The 27,178-nt window shown below is 40.5% G+C and overlaps 1 protein-coding gene across 1 annotated transcript in view; it reads left to right on the forward strand.

Moving 5' to 3' along the window:
* banp (BTG3 associated nuclear protein) overlaps nt 1-20,644 on the forward strand; it is a 39,584-nt gene extending 18,940 nt beyond the window's left edge. Inside the window, exons 12-13 of the mRNA XM_080505245.1 lie at nt 13,765-13,905; nt 19,854-20,644. Coding sequence (XP_080361371.1) covers nt 13,765-13,905; nt 19,854-19,970 — 258 coding nt within the window. The 3' untranslated portion in view covers nt 19,971-20,644. The remainder of the gene's footprint in view (nt 1-13,764; nt 13,906-19,853) is intronic.
* Nucleotides 20,645-27,178: the final 6,534 nt, after the last annotated feature.

The following is a 27,178-nucleotide window of genomic DNA, read 5'->3' on the forward strand; positions in this document are numbered from 1 at the left end:
GACCATTTCATACGTTCATAGTGTAAGATCTCATCTATTACAGTGACTGAAACCCAATGTTGTAACTGTAACTATTAAGTCTCGAAGCAATCATCTGAAAATTCGATCTTTCATTATATAATGCACTATTGTGACTATGGCAGGCTACTTTTTTGTAGTTATTTGTAGTGAGCTCATAATGACAAACTTCACAGCAAACAGATTTTTGTGCACATTTTAACACCCAATGGTTCCAAATTTTGTACAATTTCGACCAAAATAGTGACTTGTCTCAAAGAATCGATGCCCTTTCCACTCCAGCCACAAGGTGGCAGTGGTGCAATTAGTCCTCAGCAGCTTTGAAAGAGAATGAGAATAATGAGATGAATGAATTATCATGCCTGACTAACAAGCAAGCAATGGCTGCATGGAAAGACTGTAAAGTCAGAGTATAAATCCAGTTTTTAATTATAAAGTCGGTGTTTTGTGAGAATCGATATTCTATTACCAAGCATCATATGAAACTATATTAAATGTATTACATTTTTCTTATACCCCTACTTGTAATCATGGACTTTGAACATTGGCCTCATGGCAAAATGTAGTCCTCTTGTATGTCATCCAATGGGCAACTGTTTTTGTGTTTGTTTACACACAATAGTCAATCATTCTTTTTACTGCAGTCTTGACGCATTTCCCTTCATTCTGTCGTTCGTGCGTGCGTGTGTGCAACCATTGCAGGCCGCATATGGCTGCCTGTAGACAGCCAGAATTTCTCATTCATGATAACATCATGTTTATCTTGAGGCAAGGCAGGAAGGAAGTCTGCTGCCGATGTATTGGTTATAGTGTTGTGTATTAGTGTGTTACAACAGGTGTTTGTATTATAACCTTCATAGAAGTGCTTTTTTTTCTTCTTTGAATAGAGGCTTAAATATTTGCTCTGTTTGGGTCATTACCAGAAGATTATGACTTATTTGTTTTTGAAAGTGATATAATCTGTTTTTGAGAAAAGCTTTTACTTGGATCACACATCTCTCTTCAGGTCATCTTAGAATGTACCTGGTCCTTTATAGTTCTCATATTGGCAAATCGATTCCAGCATGAATGTAAGCAATCATCTGCAATATGATGTTGTCACCAGGTAGGGGGGGGGGGGGGGGGGGCTACAGGTCAGTCAGGGATATAAAAATGTACCCCGGTTTTTTTTTTCTCCCAGAAATGCTAAAATAGGACACAAATCAATGGGATTGAATTTCATCACATCATCTCACAAGTGTCCTGTACAATCTGCCCCCACTAAACAAAACCCTTCTGTGGTTGAAGGCACCAGAGCACCATGATGCTACTCGCTGCTAAAGTTTGTAAATAAAACAGACAGAAAAAGGGTTCAGAGTTTTCAATCTGTCTTTCACAGTTTAATTTGTCATTTTTTTCCCCCTCTGACTCTTGTGAAGTTGTCTCAGAAATCAGACATCAAAGTTGGGACAAGACAAAAAGAATGTAAACCATAATCACTCAATAATGCTGATTGATTGAACAAGTGTTTTAAATACAAAATGACTGAAATTGTGACTCGTCGATAGTAGACTGAATGTCACATTTCAATTCAAGGAAAGTTACGTCTTATTCTGATCCTATAAGTAATTCTGTGATTACAAACACATAATATTGCACTTTTTTAATCAAAATACTTATCGGGCCTCTGACATGACAGGTCAAGACCTCCCGTGGAAATGCAGCTACGAGCCACCCACCAACTGGAGCCATGTGTGTTCAGTTGTTCCGTTCGTTGTCTGATTAACGTTTCAGTCAAATCGGTTGGCTCAATTGTTCTGGATGCCATTTGGTATTTTTAAGTGTGCACACGTTTGTGATGTGTGAGTACATCTGCTTCGTATGAGGGCTCTTTTTGTTATTTGCGTTGTTTTATTGGCTGTGCAACACAGTGTGTGTTTTCAATTGATTGACGTCGTCGCCGCACATTCCCGTGCTCTTTGTCTCCCGTACTCTCGTAAACACTCGCGTGCTCATGTCCTTAGACGATCTGACTGCAGCATTCCTTCCTGTCTCTCTCTAGGACCTGGGAATAAGTTTTGGCGAGAGTTTGGTTTCGATTTTGCCTCGTAACACACATTTTCAGCAAATGTTAGAGTGGGTTCACAGAGTGCATGTGCTGTTGCTGCAGGTTGAGCTCCCCTATGTGGTAGATGTTATGACATGCACAATATGTTAAAGATGTACTGTTTAATCTGTTTATCTCATACATCTTTCATGAGTACATGCCAAAACATCCCCAAAGTATAGGAACTATAGAATGCACAAAAGGCCTAAATTCCCTTGGCAGTGTCTTGGACCTTAGTGTGATAAATCTACTTTATTTTCCATTTGTTTTAACTCGCACTTTGATTGGGTCTGTAAAATGATCTGAGTGTCATGCCAAAAGAAACATTTCGTGAGTCACTCTTCTAACCTCGTGTTGCTGGTCAAGCTGTTCACACACATGTCGTGGTACACCGCAAAAGCAGCATCTTTTCACCCATATATTCTCATAGGCTTGGATTCTAACTTTAGGTCACCTCTTAAATCTTACCAAACCCAAAAAGAGCAAAGAGTCACTCAAAGGAAACAGCACGGAGCAAGTAGAATAATAGTGATCGCAGTTCAAGGAGATAAATCACTTGGACCATATTTGCTTCCATACAAAAAACATTATGGTCTTATCATGATTGCTGCAGTGTATCTTGGACCGGAGAACGAAAAAAAACAACAAAAAAAACTGAGTAGATTCTCATGTGTGCTCTCTTGAATGTTTAATTTGTCTGTTTACGAAGAGGCTTACATCAAATGTTTTTGCGATCTGGCAGAATATTGCTGGGGCTATGTTGGTGTAACCTAGGCTACACAATTCATCACAGAACAGCTTTTGCTCTTTTGTCTGTGGCTGCTTCCTCTTCTTAATTTTATTTTTCCTGCATTGTGTAGTTGCGGTTACACCTGTCTTTTAAAGGCCACCTGCCATGTTCAGTCGCTCCAGGTTATTAACTCTCAGATGTTTACAATTTCAGGTCAACTCCAGGCTGCGTTCAAATTCATTACCTTAATTGGAAAAAAAAAAAAAAGAAAGTTTTCACATTCTCATGCTTGGACTTTTAACAGCTTCACACAGATGTTTATGCACTCCAAGGCTCCTTGAGGGTCTCTTAATTTGTGTGCACTTTCCTTGTTTGTCTGCACCTCATTTCTTTTGATTTACATTTGCATATTTTTATCAGAGCATTCTGAGGTTGGTCCAGCTGGCTCTCAAATCTCAGGTATTGGTGTAAAAGCAAGGCAAGTTATCCAGGTACCAGTTTACGACTGATCATCACTCTAAATTTCTAAGTATTTGCGTTTCAGTTGATGATAAGTCCATATCTTTATTCAGAAACTTAATCATAAACATTAATTATTCCCTCTGTTGATTTCATCTTTATTTTTCTGAAAATTATGAGCACAGAGACTCTGATGATTTTTAATTACTTACATTTGTGCCAAAACAATTGTTTTGACTTTTTCATTAAAGAAGTTTTTCTTAAAGCTATTATCAGATTGATAACAGATGGTGCTGCCTGACTGTTATGTGAGTTCTGGACTTTTATAAAGCCTTTGCTATTATTAATTTAGACAGAAAATAATCACAATCCAGGCAATGCATCATGTTGCAAACAAGACGTTTCAATTCAATAGAAAATGTTGGCCCTTTTTGAATTTCATTATACTTCTCCGATCAGTTGGGACGTGGGGAAATTAAGTGGTATTATTAAAACATTTGGCTTTTAGCTGAGTCTTTTTTCTCGCCAAACAAATCAGATTGAAACTGGTCAGTGACTTGATTATGTGAAAACTATTTTAGAAAGGTGCGATCCATCAGAAAGAATAAAAGATTGACAAAATATTAATCGATCAGCCAAAAATCTTGTTGACCATTTACGCGAAAACTTGAAATGAGAGTAATTTGAAGATCCCTCTATCTTCAGTACAAAATTTTATCAGAAAATCTGGATGAGTCTTGTACGCCGGGAACACGTGTGGACGTCAAAGTAGGACGCCTGTGATCTTCATTTCCACATGCAGAGCTGCATTCAAATTATAGACAGATGTGAAATAGAAATCTGCTCTGTGATCAAATGAATCACAATTTAAATCTGGTTTTGGAAAATGTGACAGTTGACAGACTAACAAGAAGAGTGGTTTGTTAGCTTGATATTACAGTACAGTTGATCTGCGAGCATCTCTGATGGTATAGGGGTGCATTGTGTTTCACATTGCCTTATTGCCTGGACTTGGGGCTGTACGGTACAGGTGCATGATGTTTGAACGCAGACTCAAGGAAGATCAAAGAAACACGTGTAGATCTGGAGCCTTGTTAGTGCATAATAGGCTCAAAGCCCTGTTCGAGCTATATTACAGAAATGGAGTTGGCTTGTGGTTGAAGAGACGGGCTGCTGTAAAATGTGGATGGCTGCACACTGACCTCTCTGTCTTCCCTTGATCCATCTATCATCCTCCATATTGCCACTGGAGACTGTCTGCGTGCAATAAGTAGAGCGGCGTGCCATGCAACATACCTCACTATTTCTGTTGTGTTTGTCTAAGCGCTCGCTACACATTGAATGTATACTTTTGCTGCATATGTTTATGTATCTGCTCCCATGTCCGTGCCAAATGAGGTCAGGACTTTTGAGTAACTGCCAGCTGAAAATGTGAGTTTAACTGGTCCACAGGAATCCAAGAGTTTTCTGGCGCCTTATAAAAACTGTGCCATGGAGACGGAAGGAAAGTCAGACCCATGAAACTATAAAATCACTTGTTTTACGGCACTCCCTGTCTGTCGTAGCTTCTTATCTTGTACCTTTCTCTCTCCGTGCTGTGATCTTACCCTGTGCTGATGCAGACCAAATGGAGGATTGAAAGATGAAAGGAGTGACTGATGCGTAGGAGGGAAGATAGAAAAAATATGGGGAGAGGAAGGCAAAAAATGAGAGAGAGACACCATCTGGAAGACATGCTTTGTCTAGTTGGTAATTAAAAACCGACACCAGCTGAGCAATGAATCGGGCAAAAACACCCGCAGTAATACATATGCAAATGCTTGACACCAGGTGCCACATTAAAAACATGGAGTGTGCCCTCTGCTGGAACGTCTCCAAGCCCCAGCAAGTACAGTGTGCTCGCAATATCCTCAGATGACCGCTTATTTATTCCCTGAAATCATCTATCTGTCGACCGTGGAGAACTGATAATCGCATGAAAATGTTTACAACTTTTCTTTGTGAAATTAGTACCAATCAACATTGGTAATAGTTAGTACTTTGCAGAAATCAGATGTTATTGCATTGAGTCTTGTTGGATAAGTCTTTTTTTTTTTTTTTTTACACTCCAGGATTTTGGCAGGTTTTTGCTTTTCTCCACAACATGTTCCTGCATATGTCTTTTTCGCTGTGTTCCTTTCTAAGCTACATCCAACTTTGCCTGAGGTGGACTTTAATCAACTTGGAAACACATCTTAAGCATTTTTTTCAAATATACCAGGCCCAACTCGTGCAGCAAAAAGCCTGAATACTTTTTTGTAAAAAGTTTTGATTTTCATATATTTTGATCAATATTTATATATTTGTTACTTAACAACTTTCCATAATAAGCTGTGAGCTTTTTATATCACAGCAGAAAATAGTGAAAGTGATGAAGCATCCTTCAGTCGAGTAGTAAATCCGCTGCTGAGTGCATTTCCAGTCTCTTGGAGGACTCATTTTGTTGAATAACTTTATACTCATGCCGTGACAGTTTGAAAAATCGGACACATCTCAAGAGACGCCTATCGACTTTTATAATTATGCCAATGTTGTCATCTGCCCACGTCATTTAGAGATGGTGGACATCATTGCTGTTCATCAGGGCTTTACTTGCTATTTGTCAAGAGTCTGAATGTAGCCCCCCTCCACCCTATCTCATTTCCTCCTGTTAGTTGAACCTCTGCCATCTTTTTGTGTCAGCACATGTTTTGGTGCATCTGTTGGATCATCCCAAGTGACATTGTTCATGGTCGGTGTGGGAACTGGGTCACAGAACAGAGTCCAACTCAGCGATGGTCTCTGCAGCATTTCTGCCAGATCCTATAAGCGCAGAACCAAGAACAGTACATTTTGTGCAAGACGGAGTGTAGAACTCCATGGCTTGGTAGACACATTGTAGGAGGAGAGCCAGAAAGTGGAGGAAGTCTTTAGGCAAGATGGTAAAATGAGGTACTAAAGTATAGTTCAAGACAAAAGAGATGAATATTCATCCCTGAACACATGTGACCACAGCTAGTCATCAGTCAGTACCAGCCATATGAGTACAGTACAGTTTTGCTTTGTACTTTGTACACCAAAGCAGATGTTTGAACAATGTGTAGCTTCAACCTCACAGAATCCGGGTGTGATGTGTGCTGGAATCACACTGCTGGCTTTTGGCCTGTTGTTGCTCAGTCGCCCTCTTTCCAGTTCTGCCTAAGAATGTTGTTTCTAGTGTGTAAAGGGTTGTTGAGATTCCTATGAATCACAGAGAGAGGGGAGGATAAAATGAGATGAAAAGATACAAACAAGACGTTTTATGGCCAGTGTTTAGTATAAGTGGGACGCACGTAAGCACTCAAGGATTTGAAAGCCTCGTGGTGGATCGTGTTTCAAAAGAGGAATTGTCTGCTTTGTGTCCTTGTGCATCATGGCCGGAGATAGAGTGCCACAGATCAGGGAATCCTTCACTCGGAGAGAGAGAGAGAGAGAGAGAGAAGTGTGTGCGTGCACGTGTGCGCGTGCGTCAGCATTTCAGAACACTGCGGAGGAGGGTACCCCCTCTGGTGTTTTCTTCTGTCTTTGTGGGTAAACTCAGGGTTGGTGGTTGTGCAAGTAAGAAGGAACAGATGTTTTAGATGCATTTCAGTGTGACTCACCGTCATCACAGGCCTGGTGCAGCCCGGCCTCACCAGTACCAGGCATACACTGCTCTGTCATCAGTTTCAGCTCAGCACATGTAAACAGATTCTGGTTTGATTGTATTTAGGTAAAATGTTCATGTAAACATCTAAATTGTAGAATTTGATCCGTAATTGGAAGGAGCATAAAGTGAAGCAAGAGAAATGAAACTCTGACTGTTCAAACTCCTTCTGATATTTTCTCTCTCTCTCTCATGTGTTCATTTTTTTTTTTTACGAAATCGGCATACAATTTCACTGTCAGTCTTTTATCGGTTTGTGGATAGATTTAGATTTTGGTGGTTTTATTCCTCTGGACACACACAATTCTGTGACTGCCTTATCTCAGGGAATTCCATATACAGTACTCAGTATCTTCTTCTGTATTTCTTAGTAGTGTACATTCCTTCACGTACATACAACCATACATATAAGAGTAAATTGCAAATTAGCTGGATGATCTGTTCATGCCTTATGCCTGTTTTATTGAAGTCAGGGTGTGTCATCAGCTCATCAGAGGAATAAAAAAAGTGAGTCAGTGATGTGTACAGACATTCACATTCATTACTACTTGAATATTATAAGATAAGCGATGTTTTTCTCCTGTGGGAGGAAGCTGAGACACCTGGAGAAAATGCTGGTCAGCACAGAGAACATTTAAACTAAATAGAAGGGACCTGGCTTATATTCAAACCCAGTCCTCCTTTTTGTGAGACAGCAGTAGTAGATATGTCCAGGAGGGAACTTTACATCTTCTCGCCCTTCACTCCTCACCCTGTCACGTATCCCACAACAAATTAAAGAGCCTCTGGAAGTTTCACTATGACTAAAATGTATTTTATGAAATCCACTAATGCAAAAACTCTAAATAACTATAACTCAATAAAATGTGATCTTTGGCCAGCCCACTTTCTGGACATCAGTGTGACTGTTAAGTGAATCATGGCTCTGGAAGGAGGCAAATGTAAATTGAGAGAAAAGTTTAAACTTTTACTATGGCTGGAAAGTGTAAAGGTAGCAGTAAAATTATTGCGTTTGACAGATGTAATACCTCAGTCAAAGACTGAGGCAACCTTAATGCTGATTTACTCTGACCAATGTATATCACAGCAGATTTAAGATCTGAAGAACTGTTGGATATTTGGCTGCTGTGTGTTGAAGGTGCCATTTGTGTTTCAGCTCTTTTTTGGTAGCAGTCGTTTTGAGGTGTGATTATGCAGCTTGAAAGGTCAGCTATAGGTCACTTGGATGTGGCTCGTCTTTAGATCTAGTCTCCCATGCATTTTAACATGTTAACGGATACTTGAGGGAAATTGACAGAATTGAGAGCAGAGTATTCATTGAGTTGTGTCAGAAAAATGACATTTCATTTCAGAAATGTTGACCTCATTCCGAGTGCAAGTCTTACTCAATGCTGGATTAGATATCCTGTTGGTGATAGGCATCTTGCTCAGTGTGATATTGTGTAAAGTGGGTTTTTACAACCTATGTATATCCTCCCCATTTGGCTTCATTGACTCAAACGGATAATTAAAAACACAATAAACTCATTATCTTCAAATGGAAAATTTAATGACATTGTAAAAAAAATCTTCATCAAGTAGGCAAGTCGTGTTTGGATTTGGATTAGAGAACCATGAAAACCTTCAGAGGAACTTTCAACCCTGTTGTTTTGGAGGAACCTTATGCCTAATTGCGGTTTTTATTTTTGTCATTGGTCTCTTTGATTTTACTGGTCTGGATCAAAACTGTAGTCGAGCTAGTTTTGTCATAAAACCTCTCCGGGTTCTCCAGTGTGCTGGTGGGAGTAGCAAAGCAAAGTATGTGGAGGGGGAGGTTGGACTTCACACAGGGGTTCAGCACTGGTATTGAAATGGTGTCAAAAGAAATAAGATTCTATAGCCATTGGTGATGAACTTTGCACTTAAAAAATAAAGTGTTGACCAGAGATTAATGTAGTAATACTTGTCGGAATTATTAATGCATATCTGCAAATGAGCAAATAAGTGGAAGAATTCCAGATTTATGGAGGAACGACATATGAGTGTCTGGCTTCTGTTTCAACTTCAGACTTTTTTCTTTGTTTTAATTTATGTCATGACTTCAGTTTCTATTCAGTCCGATTATGAGCTGAGGCCCAGAAATCAGCCTTCAGACTCTGAGGTAAAATAAAAGGCATATGTACGTAACCAAGAGAGTTTATGACTGCAGTGGGACATATTTGGGCCGGTGTGTTCATTTTCCCTCACAAAACAAACACATAGTACACTTCTGTGTCTATGGGCATCCTTTCAGCCAAGTTGCAGCCAGGCCTTTGTCCCCCGCCCACCCCCTCTCTTCCACTTTAACCACACCTACCCACCTGGAGCTAGCGTTACTGCTCGGACATCTGTCCAAGGGTTGGCAGCCACAGATGTTGTTGACGGCTCTTAAGCTGAGAGGAAGTTCCAAGCACTCCAAAGTCCAAATGTTTCTTTTCTCATTTCCCTGTTTTGGTTTAGGTTTTTTTTCCCTTCCAGATCTGAAAGAAGAGGGAGGCGGTATTCCTTTGGGAATGATAGGAAACAGATCAGTGTGGTGTCTTTCTTTCTTTTCTTTTTTTTCCTTGCAGTCAGAAAGCGTGTGAGGTTCTTATTTTAAATGGAGGCTCTTGTAGATGTCGGATTCCGCCGAGCTTTAGAAACGTACAGACACGAAGATCCACATGCACACTATTGGGTGACTCACAGCATCAGCCGATGCACAGCTGAGTTTAACTGAGACCTCCTGTATTTCTGAAAATTGATACCATGCTGCACCAACTTGGTGCACTCTGGATGCTGGTTTTCCAAATCCGACTCTGACTAAGAATAGATGGCAGTTCAGAGGCATTGTTTAATTCCTGAACTTTTTGGGTTTCACAAGTCTTTATGAGATGTGAAAGAATAGAGACTAGATTTTAATAGTCGCACAATAAGCAACAATGACGACTTGGTAAACAGTCTTGTTTATGCAGTTGTTTTCCTTCAGCTTGGGAAATGTGGATATTTTCTGCATTAACTTGCTGTTGTTTTTTGTGTTTTTGACTCCCATTTCTTTAGTGTCCTGGACCCATTACTGAAGGCATTACAGCATCAGCAAAAGATTTATTGTTTTTCTTTCCTTTTTTTCTCAAGGCCATGGCAGCTCTCAAAGCCTGGGTTGCTCTTGATTTTTCAGGCCTCTTCTTTCTTGCACTGCAGTGCTGTATGATAGTCCTTTAATCCTGCTCATCGCCTCTGCTCTGTGACCTTGAGTGTGCGGGTGGCCGACATGCCAGTACTGAATATTTAAGGATCCCAGTTCACAAGGTCAACAGTAACTAGTGTCTTTAAGATCTGGTTAGAGACTAATTTAAGCCCACTAAATCAAAGCTTACAAATCAAAGCAAAACTTAAGTCATTCTAAAATCTCTGTTAAAGACTGTAAAGTTCACCCAATATCGGGACACTTATGTCCCACACAAGCTTCCTGAAACACTCCTCACCCTGTCACATGTTGCCTTATTTCATCTTACAATCTTACAAACCGGGCCGGAAGTTGCAAGAGTTTTTACAAGTCTGAGATTAATAATAACTTGGAGCATCTTTGATGCTAGCTGGTTACGGATTGATAAACCAGTGTGAAATTTTTTTTTTTTAATGTTGGAATGTATTGTTGTTATGCTGTTTTGTGCATGGTAGTGCTTGCATATATATATGAGCTGTGCAGAAGATCCTGTTTCTTTCCTGAACAGAAATACACCTGCATGAATTCACACCTGGCTTTAAAAGTGCAAGAAATGGCACTGGGGTTTATTTATTCAACCTTACCCCCATACATAACATGATTTAATTACAACTCTTTCGAACAGCTGTAAAAAAAAAAAAAAAAAAGTGAAAGTCTACTTGGGCACCGTCAAAAGCACATACTCCATGGTCTTTAAACTTTAAAAAGTTGTCTTTTGACCTTAGTTCACAAACAGTTTGTTTTGACCGATGAAAGACATTTTTGTTGCAATACTGCCGTCATTTCTGTCTTTACATTATTGTCAAACAGCCTAATGATGATTATTTCTTTTTAGCTCAATGGGAGCTAATTACTATCATTGGTATCTTTAAAATTACTTGATAGTGGATAACAGTCAGGAAAATAAAAAGGGAAATAGGCTGAAAGACGACTGCTAATCTTTGAGTACTCAACCTCTTTCATGATATAAATGTACATCTCCTCGGCATATGTTTTGTTATTGTTTAATTTCCGTGGACTGAGTGACATTGAAGCCAAGCATGACAGCCTCACACCCAAATCATAAAGGCAAGTTGTTCTGACAAAAAAAAAGAAATCGTGGGACAGGATGCTGAGGCGAGAAGTTCCTGTGTAATCATTGACGAGATCTCACACACTGTTCCAACTCTGTAAATGCTTTAGTGAGCCTCTGTGTGCTGCTCCTCACAGCTGAGAATGCAAACTGCTCTCAAATGGAGGTGGAGACTCTAATTGAGTGAGACAAGTGTTTAACATCTCAAATGTCAACCATAGCATCCCTTAAACCCCGGTAATTGTGCACTTAGATACACCAGTTGCACAGTATCGACACATCGTCATGTGTTTACGCGCAGAAGTACACAGCCACCCTCACATTCTTTCACAGGCAGGCAAGCATTTGGCAGAGGTCCCGTTTGGATTTTTAATGGACCGGTGTGACAGAGTGGAGATAAGAAAGTATCTCTACAGATGTCTATTATGAACAAACAGTCGAACAGCTGTGCATTTGTGCTTCCACTGTTCTCAATGAGTTGTCTGGTTTATCACTGCAAAATATGTGTAAATGTCAAACATAAAAGAATTTGGGAAATACAGTTACTACTTTAACGACAACTGAGCAATGCCACTATTTCACATTTTCCAAGTATATATACAGGTAGAGGAAGGAGAGAAATCACTTGGCATAGAAATGGAGAGCAGGCACGGAGCTGCTTTATTTACTGTATATATGAATACTAAGCTCAGTGGTTGCTGGTACCAGCTTGTATTGACATGAAACTGGTATTGATACAGTATCTTCTTTCAATTCCTGGCAAGTAAGCAAATGAGCCTAATTTAACCATCTGATCAGTGTTTATACTAACCACCCAGACTCATGCAACGATGACTAATGTTTTATGGGTCACCGAACTGCGTGATTCATTTGACCAAGCTTTCACAGTCTCCTTCTATATTAAGACCTTAACCTACTAAGCCTCAATCCATGTCTGTTCTTTAAGAGTTTGATCGGGTGACTCACATAGACTTCTTACACTAATAGCTTCCATCGGGCTCGTCGGGTCTAGGACTTTATGGTGATGAGGCAGCAGATTTTGTGGTGAAATTGGCAAAATATCTTCCTGGCAGGCGTGTGAGTGGGGGGCAGTTAAAACCCATCACCAACTCATTCAACTTTAAAGCAGTGGTTGGACTGAGGTTTCAGAGGCAGTGTGGGACTCTTGCAATCGATTGGTTAGAGGGCAACAAACATCATCTGCAACTGAGGTTTATGGGGTTTGGGTTTCTCTCTTGGGTTGCATACCGGTATTTGCCCATGACTTTTTACTGTGTTAAGCATGTCTTAGCTAGTCCTAGCATCATGAGCAGTCAGAACAAGAATAAGATGGAGACAGAGACCTCGCCTAACAACAATTATTCAGTGCTGCCAGACAGGAGACGCAACAAAACGTCTGTGTTCAGGCAAAGGCCATAAAACAGGAGCAAATATCAACCAGACCATGCTGTCATCTCATGTAGAAACACATCACTTTAAGAAACTTCCTATTGTAAAGCTACACTGAATGGTGGTAGTGTGGTCTACAATCTCTGTCTGATTTAAATGAGCATGCACAAACACAAAGCTGAATGAACGTTTCCCTCTATCTATCTTCCTGAGTGTTTGTGTTGACAGGATGATTGTATTTTAATTTGTATGTCTGTTGTCGGATGGGAGGTATGCTGTCCAAATTACCAGCAGGGCTTGAAGCACAGGAGTGCCTGAGATTTTGTAAAAGTGTGTGTTCATGCCCCTTGTGTTTGTGGTGACTGTCTGTCTATAGGAACAGCCTCAACAAAGTATAGGAATACCCATAAACACTTAGGCTGCACTGTGCCGCTCTGTAATTAGTGCCTCAAAACCAAAGAGCGCTAATGTTGCCTGACAGACTTTCAACATCGTGGAACATTAAGATCCCCCTGCGACGACAAGCTAACCATTCAATGTCAATTTCCTTTATTCCCCTTTCTAAATATGAGTTAATTGAATTGACCACAAATCCAAACAATGTATATTACATATTTACTCCCACATCATGTTACGGACCACAGGACTATAGCACTTAAATTGAACTGAATGGTCCATAAAGTTCCTTCTCAATCTGAGTATTCAAACAAAGTGTGGCCTGTGTAGGAGTGAGAACAGTGGGGATGAAATGTTCATATATGTCACTCAGATACCACTGCTGCAGTTTATTGATGTGTTTATGTGTCATCACACTTTTGCTGAGTGATGGCTGTGAGTGATGAAAAAACATAAACGGATTGGACATAAATGAGGTATTCTGGTGGTTGTTTTTATTTGGCACTTGTTTCCACTCGTGTGAACTTTAAATCACTGCAGGGATTGTCGGATTTTTGGTGTTTGCACATGGGGCGGGGGGCTTGTTGGAATTTTTTAATTTGCAGAAGTGACAGGTGATGTTTTTTGGTTCATTCTCAACATAGTCATCAATCATTGACTGCTCTTCTCCTTCCTTTGTCGGCCATAGGTGTTGCGTGGAGCTCAGCTGATAGCGGTTGCGTCTGCTGACGGAGCGGCCACGGCGGTCGAGGGCTCGTCGCTCCCCCCTGACATCCAAGTGCAGTACGTCCAACTGGCTCCTGTTGCAGATCACACAGCTGCCGTACAGGTAAGACCAACATACGACATGCAAAATATCCAACCTCCTGGCCCGTATCATACATGTACACAGATTCTGTGATACCGGTTGATTTGCCAAGTGCTTGAAAGTGCATTAGCTGTGATACCACTCACACTTCAGCCTATCCACACTTCCTACTTCTTCTCCTTAAAGTATAGCGATCATGCTACTTGTTCCAGAAGCTCACCTGCCACATCAGACGATTTTGCCAAATATGCCACCCAGAATTACTTATTTTCAGCTAATCAAACCAACTTTGCCACATCGTACAAACAACCTTTCATGTCACCTCAAGTTATGCGGAGCAGACACAAAACCTAACCTGGGTTTGATTTGCAGAAACTGTTTAGTAATGCGTCTCGCAGCTTGTGGTTCTTGCCTGAAACTACTAAGAGTTGTCCAGCTTCAACTTTATTTAATCAATGGTCATTTTTCCACTTCAAATGCTAATTGCTTGTACTGGTGACTCAACAAAGGGTGTTTTCATCCCTGTCCAAGTGTTAAACATGCCTGGACAGCTCGTCACCTCATATTGCCTGTCTAGCCATTGTTCATCACTGGACAACCATGAAATAGCAACAAAAATCTGTTGTGGTATTGTTAAGGCCTTTGATAGACTTTTATGTATTTTTCAAATGGCCAATTGGAAAAAAGTACTTTCCCTGGAGTTTGACTTTACGTGACGTCGAACCACTCAGATATGAAAACGGCTCATATTTGTTTTTTCACCGTGTGCGTGCGTAATTTACTCTCCGTCAAAGTTCTGCCAATGATCTTTAATGAATACTAATATGCACCGTGTCCTTTCAAACAGATCAATAGAAATGAATAGTTGTTCGGGACAGAGTAAATACAACATATGGACTGCTGCTGCTGCCAGGGGTTTGGAGGCTAAATGACAAAAGATATGCTGCCATATGGAGGAACGCTTTCGCTTATTCTGAAATCTGTAAATAAGTCTTTGTAATGCTGGAGTCAAGGTTCGAGTCTCTCAAAGCCTTGAGGTGGCAGAGAGACGACTGCAACTGGCCGGGCCGGCGAGAACTCTGTCTTGCTTGTTTTAAATTATCTGGATTCACTGTAATAAATAATGTAAACTATTATGGATAGTATGGAAGTTTCTTGTGCATGCATGGCTTTTTTAGCTACATGGGCTTCGCAAATCAAAGATGTACAGTATATAGGCCATGTTTACACAACCATGTTTTTAAGTGAAAACTTTTCTCCATCTAAACAGGGAAAAATACTTGTATTCAATAGTATTTCCAACACATACGCAACTAGATCACCAACAGTAACAATCAAGGCTTCCAGAGTGTTTGTGCTGCTCACTTTTTGGAATTTAACAGATGCATTTCTTACATGTGTCACATACAATAAAGAACGGTAGCTAAAAGGTGCTTGAACCTTTACATGGTGCTGTTCTCTATAAAGATGTGCATCACAAATAAAAGGAACACCAACTAGTGGCCTGGAATGGAGCCACAGCATTTTCAAACATTCTTGCATTTTCTATATGTATAATTGTAAAATATTGTAGTCTAAAATTTGTCAAAGAAAAATACCGTTTTCTAGTTGATTGTTCTTGTGTACACAGGGCTCTAGATAACTTTGTGGCTTCTAATTTACTGTAGATGTGGGTCAAAATTGCTTTCAAACTCATTGCAAAAAAGATTCCATTTCAATCCTACTGGCCAATTTGTTCTCATTGCATGTGTTTTTAATAAATTACACTGACTTCCTCTCGCAAACCAAATACATGCTCTTCAGATTGAATGGTGCCAGTGGGTGTAAATGTGTTGAGGTGATGGATGGATGACCTGTCCAGGGTGTAAGAGGTGTGCAGCCTGGGATTGGCTCCAGTGTCACACAACCCTCATGCCATGAAACGGGAGGAGGGAGGAGATAGATGAATGTCTATTTCATTCATAATTGCTGTAATGCTGAAAAAGAAATATGAGTATAATTTCTGTAATTTCACGAAACTACTACCAGATACAAAGAGCTGGCTTTTCCCCCCCCTTATTTATTTTTTTTACATCCTATTGCCTAAATAAAATACACTCAGGTGTTAGTCATTATCGCAGGTATTTGGACAAACAGTAATTAAAAAGAATGAAGTAGAGTGGATGGAGTGTTGGGACGAGAAGAGTAGTAGTTACTATATATGCCTAAAATCCCATGATGATTGAGTTTGTTGAGCAACAGCCACATGTGGAAAAAGGCTGGAGTGCAGGCACACGGCACAGTGGCCTTTGAAGTGGTCCCGCTAACTCCGCGAGGATTATAAAAGTACAGCACTTTTCCATTGTTCTTTCTGCTTTTGTTTGCTTCAAATATGTTGAATATTACAATTTCTCCTCACCGCTTATTACCCTGAAGTCCTTCGCTAAAACGGGCGCCCTCTAATTCTGATTCAAGTTAAGCCTTTGTTGTGTTGTTATAATATAAACAGGGAGAACTTCAGATGATTTAGGGTTGTGTGAAATGTGGTCCCTCTCCTGTTATAAATCTTCGTGCAGGCTCTGCAGTGTGACTGATCGTATTCACTTCCCTGCTAGGCATGCAGATAGCAAATGTGCTGACCAGCCATGCAGCAGGTTTTGGAATTTACTTGTTAGAACTCTCTGTGATTCTCCCTTGTTGTCCTTTTGTTGTCCATCGTTGTCTAGGTAATTGGTTCCTTTCCCCTTAGAGAATGGAGGTAGTAAAACATCTTATATTGATTAAGCTTTTCAGTCGGCCTCATACGCAAACTGATGACCTTGACCTACTATTTGTATACTCATGAGAGCGCACAATGATCGCCGCGCCATGTACTGTATTTGTGGATCTGCGTACCATGTTGCTCGGCGCAATGTGCAATCATAGTGTTTGTTTACACGACTGATTTGTTTGAATGAAGTTTTAGGTCTAAAAAGACCTTATTTTTTTTTTAAATGTTGGATTGTACACAGTTCTCCCCAGAAATCAACAAAGCTGACACAGGTCTGAATAGTCATCAGGGTGCTGTTCAGTGAAGACGGAGTTCACTGAGGGCGTGTGGGTGTGCTCAACAGAATAAAATCACTTGTCAACCATGAGCCGTCTATTGATTGGGGGGGAAAAAATGAACCCCTCTCGAAATACTAGAGTCTCTTCATGCTCAAGCTTACCTTAAAGTACCTTTTGGAAAAGAGGAAATGGGAAGACAACAAAGCAATGTATTGTATAACATTGTCCCTTTTAAAAGCCACATGGCTTGGCCTGCCTGGTACAAAGCATGTTATTATCACAGTTGGGTTTTGATGTCCCCAAATGTAAACACGGTTGACTTCTAAGTTCAAGGTTCAGAGAAAGGTCACCGCTGTTCTTTTTCCTAAAGTGTTAAATCAAGAACCCTGCTTTCATCTGTTTCCAGGCATGTGGTAGCATTTATACAACTTGTTGAAAAATGACTGAGGCTTTTGTGTTTATTTATCTCCACGTTTTCTTCTCTCTCTCTCTTTTTTTTTTATATAATCACTTCCATTACACATGAAGTAAGGGGGCATATTTTGCGTTCCAATGGACCTTTCTGTGAAATCATGATAATCTCTGGCTAAATTCTAGCACAGCATGATTTATCACAAGCTCGGCTAGAAAGCCTGGAGAACAGAAGAGCGACGGCTGAGTTTGAGCACACTTTGTCCACATATTGTTTAAAAAGAAACGGAACACTTGCTTTTACATACAATTTGAAAGTGGTTTGAGCCATTATCCATCACTATTTCCAAGAGCAGGATCCATGCGATGTCAGTCTGACATGTGCAGTGTTCCATTTCTCAGCACACAACATGGTCTCGTATGAGTTTTCCTTGGCTCCTTCAACCGCCGTTCTTTGCAGTGTGTCAGGCTCATGTGTTTTTGCATTGTGTGCAACGATATGGTGCAGCTGTGCTCCAGTCGACGCTGTTGTCGAGTGACAGCATGCTGGGCTGGAGGGAGGATTAAATGCTGCAGGTGTGTTTGAGAGAACCTTTGGCGTCCTTTCGAGGAAGGAGTGAGTCACTCTTCATGGTCATCATCCAGGACTGAGTCATGAACCTCTCATCTTTGCAGGGGCTTTTACCCACACAATACCCCGCTCTGTCTGACATCAAGCGTTCAGACAGTCGGAGAGCATTCGGATCCGAGCAGCTCGTCTCTTTTTGGAGATTCCCTCCACCTGCCACTTGGCCTCTTTTCATCAACTTGTTCTTCACTGATGTCTCTCTGATCCGATCTGTTTTATCGTTCCCGCATTCCTTCACTGTGGTCATTCCATCACAGTGACACTACTCTGATTTATTCATTTTGTAGAGGAATCACCCTCCTGCATATTTAAGCTGTTGACCAGAGGAATTTTTCACAAAAATGCATTGACCCTATAAATCTTGATCTAGTTTTTTGATCTATGTTGCCCCTGCATGATGTGCACTTCCAGATTTCTCATTCACATAAAACAGAATTCACCCGTCGCAGAGTTTGATCAAAATGACCTTGAAGGTGAGCAAGAACTTTCATTAGGCTTAATGTTTTCTCTTATACTTTTGATTTGATTTTGAGTTATTTATTTATTTTGAACGAAGGAGCAATTAAAATTAGATGAAACGATGGAAAAGAAAAATAAACAAATAAGAATCCAATTTCAATTTAGTACACATTTAACTCATTCTATTTGTTCTCAGGAGAAATACTGAATCAAACCTTGAACATTTATTGATTTATTTTCCTGTGACCTGTTAAGCATGCATATGACTTCTATTAAAAAATCTTCCTTGGTTTGAGGCAAGCGCTCCTCTATTAATGGCCGCATGTCTGAAAAGGCACACAGATAGTTAAGATGCTTCAAAACAAGTGAGACATAAAACACAAGCGCAGAGTTATTGAATGTTGACAGCATTGAAGCAATGAGACCACAAAAGTCACCCCCGTCAAATTTTATTGCGTTTGAACTTTGGCTGGCGCTGCAGCTTTCTAAAGCTAAAAGCAGTTGGATTGTTGCATCCGATAAATTCTTCCTTTACTTGGATCGCCTGGTCACATTATGTCTGGGCAGTGGGGTCATTCGGTCTCTCAAACAGGAGGGAGTTGCCTGACTGTAGAGCCACTGGAGAGGCAGGCCACTTTGTCCAGAAATTTCCAAGCACTGCAAATCAAAGACATCTTGCATGATTTGTTTTTCTAGATTTTCCACTTTCATGCAGAGCTGCTGATCCTGCACTGCTCACGCAGCCACAGCTGACAGGGCATAAGCCGGGTGACAGTGTAGTCATCTTTGTTGAGGGCTAAACCACTTTGTACAGAGAGGCACATTTAAAATGTTTTTTTTTTTTTTTTTTGCAAGGCATTAAAATCAAACCATGCTTTTCGTCATCAGTGTGGCGGTCCGTCCGTCCATCTTTGCGTCCATTCATCCATCAATTCAACCTTTGCCATTTTTTTTGGGGTGTTAATGAGATGTTTCTCTCATCTCTGCCTTTCGGTTAAACTCATGATGCTCTAGAGATTATCTCTATTAAGGTCATCACCCTTTCAGTGCTGTTCATTCATCTATTATTCAGACCCACTGGATCCAATTCAGGGTTGCAGAGAGCTGGGGCCGATCATCACACGGCGAAACACAAGAGACAGACACACGCCTACAAACGTTTTTTTTAGTCCTCATACAAACTCTGTATGAACACGGTGAACATGCAAATTCAATACAGAACGGATTTAAGGCAAAAAGCCAACTGAGGTCTGTTGGCTGTGAGGGAAGATAACCACGACAGAACCGTCCAGCGTCCTTTCAGTACTGCTAACATTCAAACGTCCTCCAGCTCAGGCAGATGTGCTAAATCCTTAACAAATGTTTTAATGTGTTCCATGTTTCCGTGTCCTCTCGTTCATCATCTCCTCCCCCTCCCCCCCCCCACCTCTCGCTTGTGTTTCAGGCTGCCGAGTTAGCGCCAGCACTGCATGCCGACATGGAGGTGAAGGAGGCCATCCAAGGTGCCATCCAAGGTGAAAATGGCGAGGTTGTCCAGATTGTGACCTCGGTGGCCACCTGAGAGCTCATCCCGTCCAACACAGACGAGAACTCTGCCCCCCGACGTGGTCAGACGAGTCTCGGGAGGAACAGCCGAGGAACATCCGAGGTCAAGGAGCACTGCAGTCTGACAAGCAATCAACTTACAAAGTCTTATATACTAAACACTGACGGCCACTGATGAAACAGATGGAAGAAATTTTTTTTATTTTTTTTCCCCTGTTCTCTTTTGCAAACTCTTCAATTCATTGCCAACCAGATGTTGCAATGTGCAAATGTTCACAGGGAACTTGAAAAGACCACGTTGCTCCAAAATCCGCTGTGGTCCTTCTGGCGTTTTCCTCAGCAGAAGGACCTGGCCTGCCGCAGAACACACAGTGGGATTATTGTCTGTCCAGGGAGGATGCTGCTTATGCAGACCGTCACTCTGCCACTTCATCAGCACAAAACCTTTGTTTACATCAGCTTTGGAAAATGGCTGAGTTATTTTTTGCTCAACTCGTTTTCATATTGTTTCAGTCACACAGCTTTGTTTGTTGGGGTTTTTTTTTTTCCTTCATTTGTTTAATTTTCTCATGCTAATATCTGTGGGAAGCTCTAATTTTAGAGGGAGAAGATCATGAAACAGAAGGGATGTTGCTAGTGGAAGGCTGTACAAGTACCCTGTAGACTACCAGAGAAGCCCTGTAGTTGTTTATTTCCCCCAGTTTTGTCTCATTCATATGAATAAAACATGTCTGTGGTTGCCATTAAATGGTGCTTTTTATTTGGGTTTCTGTGTGTATTTATTTACTCCATTGTGTGTGGTCATAAAGCGGCTTCTTCATACACAATTTCAATTGATGCAAATTGACAGATGAGTCAGAAATTGTTTTGAGGTTTTCCTTCACATTGACATCATTTATTGACAATTCATTCTTCAAATTTAAATAACCATCCAGTTCAGCTACTGTACCACATGTGATCCTGACACATACAAGGAGAAATGCTCTCATGCCGAGACTGTAAGTATCATGTTGTTGCCATTTGAGTTGATGAAGTGCAGTTGCATGTCTTAAAAATCTATTTTTAACAACCGTGTTAAAGTTGTTTTTTTGTTTGTTTAAAGACCCCAGGAAATTTTCTCAGTTCTTAATTTCATCAATGCACCTGCTTATTTATCTATTGACCTGTGTGAAACAGTTGTCCAAAATATTAATAAAAGGAATATTTTGACATTAAAATGTATTTAATCCTCTTCCTGTTAAATTGTGTCGAATTTCTGACAACTAGTTTACTATTATCGACTCAACAGAAATGTGTATCCAGCTTGTTGAACTTTTTCCTCCGCATCAACAGTAGCATCACTTTTAGATGTGTTGATCAAAGCTGGAATGCAGCTCTTATTCTATGAGACAATTTTTACTGGAAAAACATGTATATGGAAATAACCAGGCCTCAATCAACATGAACGTTTTGGCTCAACAGCCAATGTGACTTCAGTTTGATTAGTGTACCATTTATCCGCAAAAGATTTACAAACCGTATTAATGGGAATAATGATAGTTTCTATCCAATAAAGCAACATTTTATCTATTGTGTTATTTAAAGAATTATTAATTGTCGGATCTGCTGCAAATATTAGGATTACTGTACATCTGCCCCGACTTCAGGTCGAGATGACATGACATGACATGTTTCAGTTGAACCTTGGAAATGACATAGACTTGGACATCCTTTCGTGAGAATTGTTGTTCTCCATAAAAGTGCCTTGAAATGATGGTTGTGTTGTATGTGACGCTATATACATAAAGTTGAATTGAGACTGGCGACTCTAGAAACCTTGGTACTGTCTCCATTGTTGAGTTCTTTCATGTCTTCTTTCCTCTCTTTCCACTCAGTAACTGCATAAATGTGATGTTTCCCATTTTAGCATTTCCATTCATCAATTGTTGCAGCGTTACAATCAAAGATGCACGTGTGAAGGGGAATCGTACCAATTAGTCCTCCTTAGTCTTTCATGTGTCGCCACAGTGGATCGTCAGCGTCACCCTCCTCCAAAACATCAACCAGCTCTATGTCTTCTTTCACTCCATCCGTAAGTCTTCTCCGAGGTCTTCCACCTCTCCTGCCCGCTAGCTGCATCTACACACTAATGTAGTCAAAGTATCAACTTGACATTTCGCTGCACCAAAAGTGCACTCTGGTCCCTGGTGCAAAAAGCACCGCAAGTTAAAATGGAGCATTGTCTGTACTCCGCATGATGCCCCACCAATAATAAATATGTGTTGCACACAGAAGAGAAGTGAGATGAGCCAGACGCTCTGAGACTGTTGGTTTGACTTGGTTTCCCATGCTTAGTGTGATGTAATCGTGTACTTTGGAGTGGGGATCTGAACCAGGCGACAATGTGAACTTGATAGAACAACATTCGTGGTCTTGGCTGCTTCCTCATGTTTCTTTCTGGACTGTTGTTGCTGTCTCTGACCCCTCATTACACTGCCTCTTCATCCCGTCTGTTCCCCTCTCTGCCTCTCCTACGTATTCCCTCTTCTCCCACTCTCTAACTCCCACTCATGTTTTCTTTTTCTCTCTCTCTCTCTCTCTCCCGTATTAAAGTCCCTCCACTCCTCGCTGAAATTACACACTGAACTGTGTTAATCTTTCCTGGGAGAATCTGGTGCATCTGTCCCTTGCTATCACTGAGTTTGAAAGTTTGTCTTTATTAAATCTCAGACTTGGAAGGAACAGTTGCTGTGCTTCACTTTAAAAAAAATTCTGGGCTCCATCCAGGAGCTGGCGTGGGTGCTATGGCAACGGGCCCTCTCACAAACTGCCTCCGAGATAACCTGCTGAAAGCGGTGGTGAATGACGGATGGAGAGATGAGATTGCTTGGAAGCAGAGTGCGTGTTTGGAGAAAAGGAGCAGAGTGATGGACAGAGACCAGGCGGAGCATCTTTCTGCTTCCTCCGCAGCGGCTCTGAGCTCTGAGCTCTCCCCGCAGCGGCGACGGCTTCATGGCATGCATTACAACCTCTGCTGCTTGTCTGCACGACTCCACTCGCTCACACTTTTGACTTAGCCTGGAGGAGTCACCTCAGCATGTGCAAAGACGGAGCGAAGACGTCCAAACAGACGTCTCCTCAGAATCATAAATCAGCGATTGTTGATCTTGAGGAAACGAAGCTACCCAACAGCCAATATTGATCACTTTAAGGCCAAATGAACAGATTTCACCAGCAGAGCAAAGTCACAGTAGATCACATGCTCACTGTTTTCTATTCCGAGGGGTCGTGAGCCGAGTGCATAAACACTGGCATTAGATATATCTCAGGATTCTCTTGTTGTCTGCTACATGCTACTATGGAGAATTTGTCAGTGCGCAACTTAATCTAGGGATTTTAGGGTGTGTATGTTTGGCTGGATTACGAAATCAGACAGACCAAATTGAAGACAGATATTTAACAGCATGTCATTATTATGACATTATTGAATGGAAGAGACTTGCATGTGATGCTAGGTTGCTGAAAGAACAAATGTTGCAACTACAGTCAACAATAGAATTATTCTTTTACACTTTTTGTTGTTCAATAAACAATAAAAACAAAAATGTTTGGTTTATACAAATTTTGTAGTTCTTAGCATTAATTTTATATTCCTGCTGTATATATGTATTTCTCCACTACCTAATCTCGAAATGCTAAAGCTTTTATGGACTGAATAACAAAAGTGTACATTTTAAAGTACTGAATCTCACATGTTAATCCAGTAGTGTATATATATATATATATATATATAACAGGTACATTTTTGTTAGGGACCATTTTACAGTGTTGTAATTGCTTTGATTTCCATGAATGCACCCACTGATCCATAATGAGCATCAGTTAATAATAATAATTATACCCTTCATGTTTTTGCTGTGTGCTATAGACCTGTAGCTCCTTTTGCCCCCAAGCCTTTTTCCTTCAAATCCCGTGTAAGAAAGGGAGCAATGTTACCCAAAATGAAGCCAAATGCAAGCCGTATTTCACAGGTCTTATCTATATTCTAGAATGTGTCTTACATATTTTGTAATTTTGTAATTTTGCATGTAAAGCAAAGCCTTGTGCTCCCCGATGAACTCTCTCTCTCACCCCATTTCCACCCCGAGGGGACCGACACCTGGCGTTTTAAACACTGCAAGACTGCACAGACAAGTTCAGGTTCTTCCAGTATTTTTTTTTAAAAGGTACAGTCATTGATCATAATAATAACAAAGTAAAATAAAGAAGTGGTTTTTTTTCCATGTCATTTTAATGGGATGCCATTTAGACTAAATTGCTATCTCCACTATTATGTCATAGATACTACTTTTCAAAATGATCTTTTTCATCGCACTGCTAAGTAGTTGTAAAATATATACTATTATCTATCTATTATACACATAAGCCATGATTTATGAGTTTGTTGACACAAATCATACAACATTGAATTGTTTATGGGTTTGTTCTGATTTACCTGAATAGACAGTGATTTATCCAGAATACATCGACCAATATGTTGTATAGGGAGTATAAAATGACTATATGAGGGTTTCCGGGAGGACTTTGTGCACTTACTGGAAATGGATAACGTTTCGCTGAAGTAATGGGAAATAACACAACAGTGTTTAATTTCTTAAGGAGCTTGAAGATACCTTAGCTTCATTAGGAAATTGTGGTGGGACAAATTATACTATGGTGGGGCGTCACTGTCTGAGTATTTAATGAAAAACACTACATAATGTAAATACTAATGACTGTTGTTGTTGTACTTTGCCATTTTATTACTATGGTTATGGCAAACTACTACTGAGCACTGAACGATTTTCATGTTTCCAAAGGTCACATCTGCTCAGCGTGATACGTCTGCATGGTGCAACCCTAAAACATTTTTCCATGTCTGAGCAGGATCTGAAGTCAAGTGCATTTTATACATGTTCGTTGGATTCAGTGGCTCTCACAGCGTATTGCATTATTCCTGAATGATATGGTAGGTTTAACAGAGACTATTTAAAATGATAAAATATGCTTCAAAGACATTTATCTAATACAACCTATTAGCAGACTGCTTATCAGATATCTCAAATTAAATTAGTCTGTTTGCTTATGGAACGCAACAGATTTTAAAATAATAATATTATCAAAGGCATTGCAACGGGTCAGGCTATTGCACAGGGCCTGGAGCTAGACAGAGGAATCACACTGGTTCTTATCTCATCCAATCCCCTTGTTTTGTCTTTGTTGTGGTTGGAAGGGGGCCCTGCAAGAGAAGGTTGGCATTTGGTCCATTTTGTTGACAATAACAAAACAACAATGACACATTGAGATTCCCCCTCATGGGGCCCGCGTGCTCGCTGTTGTACAACATGTTGAAAAAATGAAACGCACTGATTCACCAGGGCATTAAAAAAAACCCCCAAAAAACAAAAACTGTGGTAAGAGAATACATGACTTTATTCCAGTCTTGACTTGTCCTGACCACGCCTCCTGAATGAAGCCCCCAGAGTGTCTATTGATAAGGAAATCCAAAGTCGTGGTGGTGGGGGTCATCCTCTTCCTTATAATTGCTCTTGGCTTCTTCATTTGTTTATGCTATCTTAAATATGTAGCATAACTTTCACTGACCACATATTTCCCAATGAGCACATGTGTCAGCTGAGATGGAACTTTGTTCTGAGGCTTCAAGGATGCAAATGGAACATATGTTCTGACTGCCAGGGGGATCGTTTTACATAAAGTGGCTAAAACAACAACAACAACAACAACAACAACAGCAACAACAACAAAAAAACTTGAAGGGAGTCGGATGGAGCTGGCTGCATGAGAATAGAAGGAGGAGGAGGAGGAGGTGCTCCTGCAGTTTGGGGACCAGATGTGAGAGAGAGGAGGGGTGCAAACCCATCCGGACAGCGGCTGCAACACGCTTCCTGATCAACCACTTCCCTAAAAACAAAGCTGCCAGCTCGGACCTGCGGCTGGATGCGGTTCTTTTCAGCGCCGGGCGGTAAGGATTCTTTCAATTTCTTTCTTTCTTTCTTTTTTTTTTCTCTCTCTTTTTTTTTTTTTTTTTAAGTGGGGCGTGGGTGGGGGGCGTGACGTCAGCATCACACGCGTGAACAAAATGCGTGATGACGTGAGACTCGCACGGAGGCGTGCAAATGTTTGCGATTTCTGCCGTTTTCTTCGTGGTATGCACGTTTTTGCACGCTGACGTTAACCTTTAAGTGTTCTGTTTCTAACTGACTAAATTCTGCTGCTGATTGAGGAAAGTGACTGCACCTCAGCTGACACCCTCCGTCCGGAAGGCAGGTGCATCATGCCAAGCATCATTAACCTCGGAAAAAGTCCCCCAAGTTTTTTTCTTTCTTTTTTTTTTTTTGTTGGGTCTGTAACACTGTGTTAAAAGAAATTACTTGCAGACTTTACCTCATGCATTCTCACGACAGGTGGTACCCTTTTGCAAACCGCCACCTTTGCATTATGCTGATTTCCACTCGTTTAATTCTAACTTGGAATAGGTCAGTTATCTGGAAAAAAAAACCTAGGTTTTTTTTTTTTTTTTGTAAGGTTTTGTCTGAGATTTTTTTGGAACAGCCTATTAAGAAATTAGATATACATTTATTTGGTTTAGAAAATGTGGGATAGACCTCCAGGACTGAAAGAGACATACTTTATACTTTATTAATCTTGGCTATACATCCTAGGAGTGATAGGCCCACGACCTGTCAGCAGTGGGATTCAAACCTGCAAACCTCCAAATAGAAGCTTGCTTCTCTAAGCTGAAGACCACCACTGCTACTTTCACCCCTTTAAAGATGGATAAATAATGGAGTTGGAGCAGTACAGACAATTGGATATTTATTTATTTATTAGCAGAGTTTATTTCCTTTTGAAATTATACAATAACCCGTACTAAAAAGGGAATTACATGAAGGGACATGAAGTTGGAACTAGGCACAAGGCCTAGTTCCAACAACGTTCCAACAACAAGTGAAAACACATAGTTTATGCAATGTCGTTTCAGAAAAGTTTCCTGTTTACACGGCAACCTTTTGGAAAACAATGTCTGTTTACATGAAAATTCAGAAAATAATGTGGTTTTCATGTTGGGCCAGTAAAGGGTGCTTTCTTTTCTTTTTGTTTTTTTTTATTCCAATGAAACTTCTTGCACATGGGTGCCGCACTAGAGAACAATGCACTATAAACATGATCAATGGCTCGTACACA

The sequence above is a fragment of the Blennius ocellaris genome (assembly GCF_963422515.1).
Source record: "Blennius ocellaris genome assembly, chromosome: 11".
Lineage (NCBI taxonomy): Eukaryota > Metazoa > Chordata > Actinopteri > Blenniiformes > Blenniidae > Blennius > Blennius ocellaris.